Below are 11,648 nucleotides of genomic sequence, written 5' to 3'. Positions count from 1 at the left end.
GCGAGGACCTCGCGCTTTTGATTTCTGGCACTCGCGCTGTGCCTCGAACGCCTCTTACCGCGTTCTGCTGTGTCTCCGTTGGACGCTCTCGGGGTGGGCTCCCGTGTAGCTCCGTGCGTCTTTCCTTTCCCGCCGACCTCGATCACGCTGGCCTATTTCTTGCACACGTGGCAATCATCCCACCTTCGTCGCCAGATGTCACGTCCCTGCTGCAGGCGCTGTGTAGGACAATCACACGCAGTACACAGGTGGGTGCAGTTACATCTCTTTATTGTTCTTATTCTTGCTGCTGGTTACATACGTCCGTCCCCCTGCTCGTCCTAGTGTGGTCTGCCCTCTTCCTGTCCCCTGACCGGATGTGGTGTCCGGTGACCTGGTCACCTCCCTCATGACCCACAGGGTCCTAGTGTCCTCGGTCACTGTTCGTCAGGTCATTACATCACCTGCACCAGCCCCCTGATAACACAGGCCCCCTGCCCCCTGGTAACACAGTCCCCGCCCCCTGATAACACAGGGCCCCGCCCCCCTGGTAACACAGGCCTCCTCCCCTAGGTAACACAGTCCCCGCCCCCTGATAACACAGGCCCCCTGCCCCCTGATAACACAGGCCCCGCCCCTTGGTAACACAGGCCCCAAGCCCCCTGGTATTACAGGCTCTGCCCCCTGGTAACACAGGCCCCCAGCCCCCTGGTAACACAGGCCCCGCCCCCTGGTAACACACGCCCGTCCCTGGTAACACAGGCCCCCGGCCCCCTGGTAGCACAGGACCCGCCCCTGATAACACAGGCCCCCTGATAACACAGGCCCGTCCCTGGTAACACAGGCCCCGCCCCTTGGTAACACAGGCCCCCAGCCCCCTGGTAACACCTGCACCAGCCCCCTGATAACAGAGGCCCTCAGCCCCCTGGTAACACCTGCACCAGCCCCCTGATAACACAGGCCCCCTACCCCCTGGTAACACAGTCCCCGCCCCCTGATAACACAGGCCCCCTGCCCCCTGGTAACACAGGCCCCGCCCCCTGGTAACACACGCCCGTCCCTGGTAACACAGGCCCCCGGCCCCCTGGTAGCACAGGACCCGCCCACTGATAACACAGGCCCCCTGATAACACAGGCCCGTCCCTGGTAACACAGGCCCCCAGCCCCCTGGTAGCACAGGACTCGCCCCCGGTAACACACGCCCGTCCCTGGTAACACAGGCCCCCGGCCCCCTGGTAGCACAGGACCCGCCCCCTGATAACACAGGCCCCGCCCCCTGAAAACACAGTCCCCCGCCCCCCGGTAACACAGGACCCACCCCCTGCTAACACAGGCCCCCCCAGCCCCCTGGTAACACCTGCACCAGCCCCCTGATAACACAGGCCCCCTGCCCCCTAGTAACACAGTCCCCGCCCCCTGATAACACAGGCCCCGCCCCTTGGTAACACAGGCCCCCAGCCCCCTGGTATTACAGGCTCTGCCCCCTGGTAACACAGGCCCCCAGCCCCCTGGTATCACAGTCCCCGCCCCCTGATAACACAGGCCCCGCCCCTTGGTAACACAGGCCCCCAGCCCCCTGGTAGCACAGGACTCGCCCCCGGTAACACACGCCCGTCCCTGGTAACACAGGCCCCCGGCCCCCTGGTAGCACAGGACCCGCCCCCTGATAACACAGGCCCCGCCCCTTGGTAACACAGGCCCCCAGCCCCCTGGTAGCACAGGACTCGCCCCCGGTAACACACGCCCGTCCCTGGTAACACAGGCCCCCAGCCCCCTGGTAGCACAGGACTCGCCCCCGGTAACACACGTCCGTCCCTAGTAACACAGGCCCCCGGCCCCCTGGTAGCACAGGACCCGCCCCCTGATAACACAGGCCCTCAGCCCCCTGGTAACACCTGCACCAGCCCCCTGATAACACAGGCCCCCTGCCCCCTGGTAACACAGGCCCCCTGCCCCCTGATAACACAGGCCCCGCCCCTTGGTAACACAGGCCCCCGGCCCCCTGATAACACAGGCCCCACCCCCTGGTAACACACGCCCGTCCCTGGTAACACAGGCCCCCGGCCCCCTGGTATTACAGGCTCTGCCCCCTGGTAACACAAGCCCCCAGCCCCCTGGTAACACAGGCCCCGCCCCCTGGTAACACACGCCCGTCCCTGGTAACACAGGCCCCCGGCCCCCTGGTATTACAGGCTCTGCCCCCTGGTAACACAAGCCCCCAGCCTCCTGGTAACACAGGCCCCGCCCCCTGGTAACACACGCCCGTCCCTGGTAACACAGGCCCCCGGCCCCCTGGTAGCACAGGACCCGCCCCCTGATAACACAGGCCCCCTGATAACACACGCCCGTCCCTGGTAACACAGGCCCCCGGCCCCCTGGTAGCACAGGACCCGCCCCCTGATAACACAGGCCCCCTGATAACACAGGCCCGTCCCTGGTAACACAGGCCCCCAGCCCCCTGGTAACACAGGACCCACCCCCTGCTAACACAGGCCCCCCGGCACCCTGGTAACACCTGCACCAGCCCCCTGATAACACAGGCCCGCCCCCTGATAACACAGGCCCGTCCCTGGTAACACAGACAGTCGACCCCTGGTAACACAGGCCCCCAGCCCCTGATAAAACAGGCCAGTAACACAGGCCCTGCCCCCTGGTAGCACAGGACCCGCCCCCTGATAACACAGGCCCCGCCCCCTGGTAACCCAGGCCCTGCCCCCTGGTAGCACAGGACCCACCCCCTGATACACAGGCCCGCCCCCTGGTAGCACAGGACTCGCCCCTGATAACACAGGCCCCGCCCCTGGTAACACAGGCCTCGCCCCCTGGTAACACAGGCCCACCCCCTGGTAGCACAGGACCCGCCCCCTGATAACACAGGCCCCGCCCCCTGGTAACACAGACCCACCACCTGGTAGCACAGGACACGCCCCCTGATAACACAGGCCCCGCCCCCTGGTAACACAGGCCCACCCCCTGGTAGCACAGGACCCGCCCCCTGATAACACATGCCCCGCCCCCTGGTAACACAGGCCCACCCCCTGGTAGCACAGGACCCGCCCCCTGATAACACAGGCCCCGCACCCTGGTAACACAGGCCCCGCCCCCTGGTAGCACAGGCCCCCGGTCCCCTCCCCTTAACAAAGACACAGGGGCAGATTCCTGTGACGTAATATCAGGTAATACTTGGGATATCCTTAATAGTAGGGTACTACGCCTCACCTCAACCTGGCAGGCAGATCAGGGAAGGCGGCCCCCCGGCCCCCGCTCTGTCCGTCGTTCCTCGTGGCAAGAGGAGGTTGCCTCGGGCCAAGTATTACCTGATATTACATCACAGGAATGCTGCTTTTGTATCTTTTCCTTTTTACACTATATACGTTAGCAGCAGCAATTGTAATATTCTATCCTTGTTGGTCCTGAAGAAAGCCACCGATACAGAATACTGATCATATGGCTGAAACATGTCGACCTTTTCTTAATAGAGGTTGTAAATCCATACTACTTTTCTGCATTGCTTTTTAATCCTGCCAGGGAACGCATGTGAATAAAATCGTTTTTGTTGTGCAGCAATCTAGACAGTTTTAACATTCACTTTATATAAATTTTTTCATCAGATTACTCCTTTTTGTGCTGCACCCAGGGCTTTAAGTGGGCCGGGGCTCACCAGGTCTGAGCACTGGCAGTTTTTTTTAAGGAGGCCTTGAAACGGGTCTCTATCGGGCTCTGTTTTGTGCCCTGGCACAGGAGGTCATTTTAGTTTTTCGCACGTTATAGAGGAAGGGAAATACTTAAAGAGAGTCCTTTCTCTTTGGGTTTCCCTTCTCTTTTCGAAACAAAGGAGAGGCAACATTGTCGGGTGTCACCAGGGCTTTAAATGGAAGCTTTTTAGGTCGAGCGACCTATCTCAATGCGCATGCGCATTGAGTGGGAGCTCGATATAAAGGGGCTTAAACAGAGGTTTAACTAGCTGGCGATTTGGTGCTGTGCCCGTGCGCTTTTAGGTCAATGCGCAAGCGCATTGACCTAAAATGCGCGTGCACAGCATCAAATCGTCAGCCATCTGTTGCCCAGCTTGGTGCCGCTCCACCCCCTGCGGCATCAAAGGCTTTCACGGCCGGCCGGCCGTGCTTTCAGTTTGCCGCTCCACCCCCTGCGGCATCAAAGGCTTTCACGGCCGGCCGGCCGTGCTTTCAGTTTCAGGAGCCTGCATTGTTTTCATGGCCGGCCTCCGGCCGTGACCCGCATTTCTCCCAGCGCTGCCTTGTTATTGCCTTACAATGTTCAGATCTCTTCCAGGCTCCATTAAATATGTGCACGAGACATGTCTTTGGGGTGCTGAGAATGTCAGATATCCGCAGATGCCACTACACTGCACTGAGGGGAGCTCTGTACATATAATGTATGTTTATACATATCTTCACATTCTCCGAAACCTCACTGCGCATCGAACCTCTTTCAAGCATCACAGCATCAAGTCATACACGTCACTGTGTTAAGCCCCGGAAATAACCTTTAACATATGTATTGAGTTGGATTCATTTTGCATAAAATAAACTGTGCACTACATAAAAAACGTTTTACATCGTAATAGTATTTATTCTTTTATTTTTGTTATCTTTTTGTCGAAGGCTCCCGCATCACGCACCGCGGTCTGCATTCTTAAGATTTGCTCCTCGGGTCTCCCCTGTGCTTAGCCCTAATGATTAACATAGAAAGCGCTTCAACAGGGATCCCTCGCATCCCGCCAGGCGCTGCAGCTTCTTAGACATCCCCCAACTACGTTCACATCTGAGCCCAACTGCGCCCTCTGTCTGCAGTTTCATGTCAGGTGTTTCATTCAACACGCAACGCGTTGAGACTGCAGGGCGTCACTCAAGTCCTCCTGGAGCAGAATAAGGAAAGCAACTCCAGCAATCCCCCCCCGCCCCTCCCCCAAGTAGTTTGTTTTTATTACGCTTTCTTTCGTTCTCTCCTTCCTCTTTGTCCCTTCCTCAGCCTTCCATTCATACTTCTCTCCATTCTTCATCCCTTCTTCTGTTCCTCTTCCTCTTTTACCCCCTTCATCCACCCCCTTAGTTATTACTCTCCTCTTTCATTCTTTCCTTCTTCCCTTCGTTGTTTCCTTTCTTCATCGCATCCATTCTTTCTTTCCTCCTCGCTGTCATCTTCCTCCCTTCGCATACTTTCTTCCACTCCTCCCTTTCCACTTCCTTTCTTCATTCTTCCCACTCACTCTCTCCTCGCCTCTTCTTTCTTCCTCATCATTCTTTTTTAGGTCTCGCTGAACCAACCCTCTCACCCTGACACACCCTCACCCTCCCTCACACATCCACCACCACCACATCCACCACATGCACCACCACCGCATCCACCACCACATCCACCACCACATCCACCACACCCACCACCACATCCACCACCACATCCACCGCATCCACCACCACCACATCCACCACCACCACATCCACCACCACCACATCCACCACCACCGCATCCACCACCACCACCGCATCCACCACCACCGCATCCACCACCACCACATCCACCACCACAGCATCCACCACCACCACCGCATTCACCACCACCGCATCCACCACCACCACATCCACATCCACCACCGCATCCACCACCACCATCACTTCCACCACCATCACTTCCACCACCACATCCACCACCACATCCACCACCACATCCACCACCACATCCACCACCACTTTCACCACATCCACCACCACATCCACCACCACTTTCACCACATCCACCACCACATCCACCACCACCACCTCCACCACCACCTCCACCACCACCACATCCACCACCACATCCACCACCACATCCACCCCCACATCCACCACCATCACCACCACATCCACCACCACATCCACCACCACCACCACCACATCCACACCCACCATATCCCCCAGATCCACCACCACCACATCTATGTGTGTGTGTTTGTGTGTGTGTGGCTGTGTGTGTGTGTAGGTGCAAATGCAATGTTCTTGGATTTTCGTCACAATAAAATACACTGAACATAATCTTCACAAAAGTTATTTACAAACGTTTAAGCTATTACCATTATAAATTACAATAACTTTTATTTAAGTATTAATTATTTACAAAATTAAAAGCCATTGTTATTTGCAATATCAATACATCTAAGTCACGTAAATACAACACACATTGCATTACAAATGCTATAGGAGTCACATTTGCGAAAGTTAAAACTATTGACATTGTAACTGACAAAGCTATTACTTTTGCTATTTTCAAAACCAACACATAAATAAAAAAAGTGTCATTTACAATACCAATTGCTCAAACTTTCCTAATGCGAGACCTATTGCATTTCCAATGCTTGTTCAATGTTATATGCAAGCCACAGTTGTTGCTTATTTATCGTATGCAACTAACAACCATTGACAAAGCCAATAGTCCTGACTTGTAAGTATGATGTTACTTGTTGTATCATATATCTGGATGCAATAACAGAAACAACAGAATACCAGTCGGCGGCACACTATGCTAAGCACAAACTTTTAGCGTACGTGTTTTTAAGCAACGCACTTAATTACATTGGCCACGCCCCCTTGAGAGCCCCCCCCAGTTTTGTCATCCCACTTAAAGCCCTGGCTGCACGCTCACTACACCTTCAGCCTTACACATGGGATTTTAGCATCCTTCCCCCATAGTTATACACGAATGAAAACATCTCTGAGCTCCTTGGCACGGGGCCTCAGAGCGCCTTGCACGAGGCCTCAGAGCGCCTTGGCACGGGACTCAGAGCGCCTTGGCACGTGACCTCAGAGCGCCTTGCATGGGACCTCAGAGCGCCTTGGCACGGGACCTCAGAGCGCCTTGGCACGGGACCTCAGAGCGCCTTGGCACGTGACCTCAGAGCGCCTTGGCACGGGACCTCAGAGCGCCTTGACGAGGCCTCAGAGCGCCTTGCATGGGACCTCAGAGCGCCTCAGCACGGGACCTCAGAGCGCCTTGGCACGTGACCTCAGAGCGCCTTGGCACGGGACCTCAGAGCGCCTTGGCACTGGACCTCAGAGCGCCTTGGCACGGGACCTCAGAGCGCCTTGGCACGGGACCTCAGAGCGCCTTGGCACGGGACCTCAGAGCGCCTTGGCACGTGACCTCAGAGCGCCTTGGCACGTGACCTCAGAGCGCCTTGCATGGGACCTCAGAGCGCCTTGGCACTGGACCTCAGAGCGCCTTGACGAGGCCTCAGAGCGCCTTGCATGGGACCTCAGAGCGCCTTGCACGAGGCCTCAGAGCGCCTTGGCACGGGACCTCAGAGCGCCTTGCATGGGACCTCAGAGCGCCTTGGCACTGGACCTCAGAGCGCCTTGCACGGGGCCTCAGAGCGCCTTGACGAGGCCTCAGAGCGCCTTGCATGGGACCTCAGAGCGCCTTGCACGAGGCCTCAGAGCGCCTTGGCACGGGACCTCAGAGCGCCTTGCATGGGACCTCAGAGCGCCTTGGCACGGGACCTCAGAGCGCCTTGGCACGGGACCTCAGAGCGCCTTGCACCAGGCCTGGCATGTTCCACACACTCCCTGGTTTTTAAAGCGGGGGCAGCCCCCTGCACGAGCCGCGTCTCTGCCTCACACCTGACTCCGCTTCGAGTCATATTTACAATCTTCTAAAGTCAGAAAGTTGTCCCCACGCTCCAGTTTAGGGCGTGAAGGCGCGCGCTGCTGCCACTGATGAAACATCCGGCAGAGAAGAGTGCCTACAAAGAGGGTCAGAACGCGCCAAGAAGTACCATTTCCTCGGTCCACACAGAGGTTAGAAAGCGCCCAGACTTACCATCTCCACGTCGGCCCCGGGGTTGAGAACGGCTCGGTGCCCCTCCTGGCGGGTGCCCATCGCGGCGGACATCAGGGGGCTCCGCGGAGCGCACTGGAGGTGGATGCGCACTGGAGGGTGCGTGGATGCGCACTGGCGGGTGGATGCGCACTAGAGGGTGGAGGCACACCGGAGGGTGGATGCGCACTGGAGGGTGGATGCGCACTGGAGGGTGGATGCGCACTAGAGCATACATGCCAATAGACCCGATTCCGGCGGGAGACTACCGATTTCTCAAGCCAAAAATTGCTTTTTTTTTAGCTGTCTCCCGCCTGAAATTTCATTTTCTACAATAGAAGTCAATGGGGAATTTTCAATCTCCCGATTTTTTATTTTAAATCTCCCATGTCCCTGTCCTAAAATGTTGGCATGTATGCTAGAGAGTGGAGGCACACTGGAGGGTGGATGCGCACCGGAGGGTGGATGCGCCCTGGAGGGTGGACGCGCCCTGGAGGGTGCGTGGATGCGCTCTGGCGGGTGGATGCGCCCTGGAGGGTGGACGCGCCCTGGAGGGTGCGTGGATGCGCTCTGGCGGGTGGATGCGCACTGGAGGATGGAGGGTGGCTGCGCACTGGAGGATGGAGGGTGGATGCGCACTGGCCGGTGGATGCTCCCTGGCGCCCTGGGTGCTTGCGTCCGCTCCCCACGGGCCACCTCCTCGCACTGGCACCGCCGAGGCTGCCCCTGGGTGTGCCAGAGCCGGGGCCAGGGCTCCTTAATCCAATCGCGCACATGTTTGTTCTCACCTTACCCTGCCTGCGCACTGGAGCGCATCGAGAGGCTGGCCCTGCCGAGGGCAGCACGGCGCGCAGCGGCTGCGCCGGGAGTGACCCTCTGAGACGGGTTTATGGCTGAGGCCAGATCTCGTCAACGCAGCGGGGGCCGCACCTCTCACAATGCTGCATTGAGGGGCCTCGGCGGGGGCTGAGGGCAGCCCCGGCCCCGTGCTCCAGCCGGAAGCTCACCCGTGGCAGGAATCCCCCCAGGGGGGAGCGATGCTCGACCCTAGTCAGGCACCCCCCCCCACCCCCCAGGGGGGAGCGATGCTCGACCCTCAGGAATCACCTCCAGGGACATTTTAAGGATTTTGGCGCAGCAGGTCCAAACATATCTTGGGGCCGCTGTTGGGATCACGCCTGGAACTCCGCCCACTCCTCCTTGCTCGTAAATCCTGGGACAGCATCCCATCCAGCTAGACCCCAAAGGTTGACTCCCCTAAACCTGGCTCCCAACGCCTGGAACAGCCCCCTCCACCTGGCTCCAAAAGCCTGGAACTGCCCCCTCCACCTGGCTCCAAAAGCCTGGAACTGCCCCCCTCCACCTGGCTCCCAAAGATTGACTCCCCTAAACCTGGCTCCCAAAGCCTGCAACTGCCCCCCTCCACCTGGCTCCCAAAGCCTGCAACTGCCCCCTCCACCTGACTCTCAAAGCCAGGAACTGCCCCCCTCCACCTGGCTCCCAGAGCCCGCAACTGCCCCTCTCCACCTGGCTCCCAAAGCCTGCAACTGCCCCCTCCACCTGACTCTCAAAGCCTGGAACTGCCCCCTCTCCACCTGGCTCCCAAAGCCTGCAACTGCCCCCTCTCCACCTGGACCCCAAAGCCTGCAACTGCCCCCCTCCACCTGGACCCCAAAGCCTGCAACTGCCCCCTCCACCTGGACCCCAAAGCCTGCAACTTCCCCCTCCACCTGACTCCCAAAGCCTGCAACTGCCCCCCTCCACCTGGACCCCAAAGCCTGCAACTGCCCCCTCCACCTGACTCCCAAAGCCTGCAACTGCCCCCCTCCACCTGGACCCCAAAGCCTGCAACTGCCCACTCCCCACCTGACTCCCAAAACCTGCAACTGCCCCCTCCACCTGACTCCCAAAGCCTGCAACTGCCCCCCTCCACCTGAACCCCAAAGCCTGCAACTGCCCACTCCCCACCTGACTCCCAAAGCCTGCAACTGCCCCCTCCACCTGGCTCCCAAAGCCTGCAACTGCCTCCTCCACCTGGACCCCAAAGCCTGCAACTGCCCCCTCCACCTGACTCCCAAAGTCTGCAACTGCCCCCCTCCACCTGGACCCCAAAGCCTGCAACTGCCCCCCTCAACCTAGACCCCAAAGCCTGCAACTGCCCACTCCCCCCGACTCCCAAAGCCTGCAACTGCCCCCTCTCCACCTCGCTCCCAAAGCCTGCAACTGCCCCCTCTCCACCTCGCTCCCAAAGCCTGCAACTGCCCCCTCTCCACCACACTCCCAAAGCCTGCAACTGCCCCCTCCCCACCTGACTCCCAAAGCCTGCAACTGCCCCCCTCCACCTGGACCCCAAAGCCTGCAACTGCCCCCTCCACCTGACTCCCAAAGCCTGCAACTGCCCCCCTCCACCTGGACCCCAAAGCCTGCAACTGCCCCCTCCACCTGACTCCCAAAGCCTGCAACTGCCCCCCTCCACCTGGACCCCAAAGCCTGCAACTGCCCACTCCCCACCTGACTCCCAAAGCCTGCAACTGCCCCCTCCACCTGACTCCCAAAGCCTGCAACTGCCCCCCTCCACCTGGACCCCAAAGCCTGCAACTGCCCACTCCCCACCTGACTCCCAAAGCCTGCAACTGCCCCCTCCACCTGGCTCCCAAAGCCTGCAACTGCCTCCTCCACCTGGACCCCAAAGCCTGCAACTGCCCCCTCCACCTGACTCCCAAAGTCTGCAACTGCCCCCCTCCACCTGGACCCCAAAGCCTGCAACTGCCCCCCTCCACCTAGACCCCAAAGCCTGCAACTGCCCACTACCCCCTGACTCCCAAAGCCTGCAACTGCCCCCTCTCCACCTCGCTCCCAAAGCCTGCAACTGCCCCCTCTCCACCTCGCTCCCAAAGCCTGCAACTGCCCCCTCCCCACCTGACTCCCAAAGCCTGCAACTGCCCCCCTCCACCTGGACCCCAAAACCTGCAATTGCCCCCTTCCCACCTGACTCCCAAAGCCTGCAACTGCCCCCCTCCACCTGGACTCCAAAGCCTGCAACTGCCCCCCTCCACCTGGCTCCCAAAGCCTGCAACTGCCCCCTCTCCACCTGACTCCCAAAGCCTGCAACTGCCCCCTCCCCACCTGGCTCCCAAAGCCTGCAACTGCCCCCTCCACCTGACTCCCAAAGCCTGCAACTGCCCCCCTCCACCTGGACCCCAAAGCCTGCAACTGCCCCCTCCACCTGACTCCCAAAGCCTGCAACTGCCCCCCTCCACCTGGACCCCAAAGCCTGCAACTGCCCCCTCCACCTGGACCCCAAAGCCTGCAACTGCCCACTCCCCACCTGACTCCCAAAGCCTGCAACTGCCCCCTCCCCACCTGACTCCCAAAGCCTGTAACTGCCCCCTCCACCTGACTCCCAAAGCCTGCAATTGCCCCCCTCCACCTGGACCCCAAAGCCTGCAACTGCCCACTCCCCACCTGACGGAGAAGTGTGGCTCAGTGGTTAGAGGTGGCAGACCCGGATGCTGAGATCGGCCGTGGACCAGGGTTCGATTCCCCGCCTCGGCGGGTCTCGGGCTCAAAAAATTCCACGGACTCGACAATTCTCGCTCCGGTGCCTACTCGACTCACGGGGTCACACTCTGCGACTCTGGGCAATAGCTTGCTTAATCTCCACTACGGCCCCTCGCGGCGGGATGCCTGGCTTTCACCTTGTGGATACCCTGCCGGGGTATCTCACAGGGGAATACCAGGACGGGTTCCCTAAGCAAGCGCCTTGATACCTTCGGGTGATACGTGCGCTATATAAGTCGCAATACATTTACATACATTTACATTTACTCCCAAAGCCTGCAACTGCCCCCTCCCAA

General features: G+C 59.3%; 1 protein-coding gene across 1 annotated transcript in view; it reads right to left on the bottom strand.

The window, feature by feature from the left end:
* Nucleotides 1-7,973, bottom strand: part of LOC144791012 (putative cation-transporting ATPase 13A4) — a 315,251-nt gene extending 307,278 nt beyond the window's left edge. Inside the window, exon 1 of the mRNA XM_078665643.1 lies at nt 7,795-7,973. Within this exon, the coding sequence (XP_078521769.1) occupies nt 7,795-7,866 (72 nt within the window). The 5' untranslated portion in view covers nt 7,867-7,973. The remainder of the gene's footprint in view (nt 1-7,794) is intronic.
* Nucleotides 7,974-11,648: the final 3,675 nt, after the last annotated feature.

This window comes from Lissotriton helveticus, chromosome 11, assembly GCF_964261635.1.
Source record: "Lissotriton helveticus chromosome 11, aLisHel1.1, whole genome shotgun sequence".
NCBI lineage: Eukaryota > Metazoa > Chordata > Amphibia > Caudata > Salamandridae > Lissotriton > Lissotriton helveticus.
This window is presented reverse-complemented; position numbering and strand designations above follow the sequence as displayed.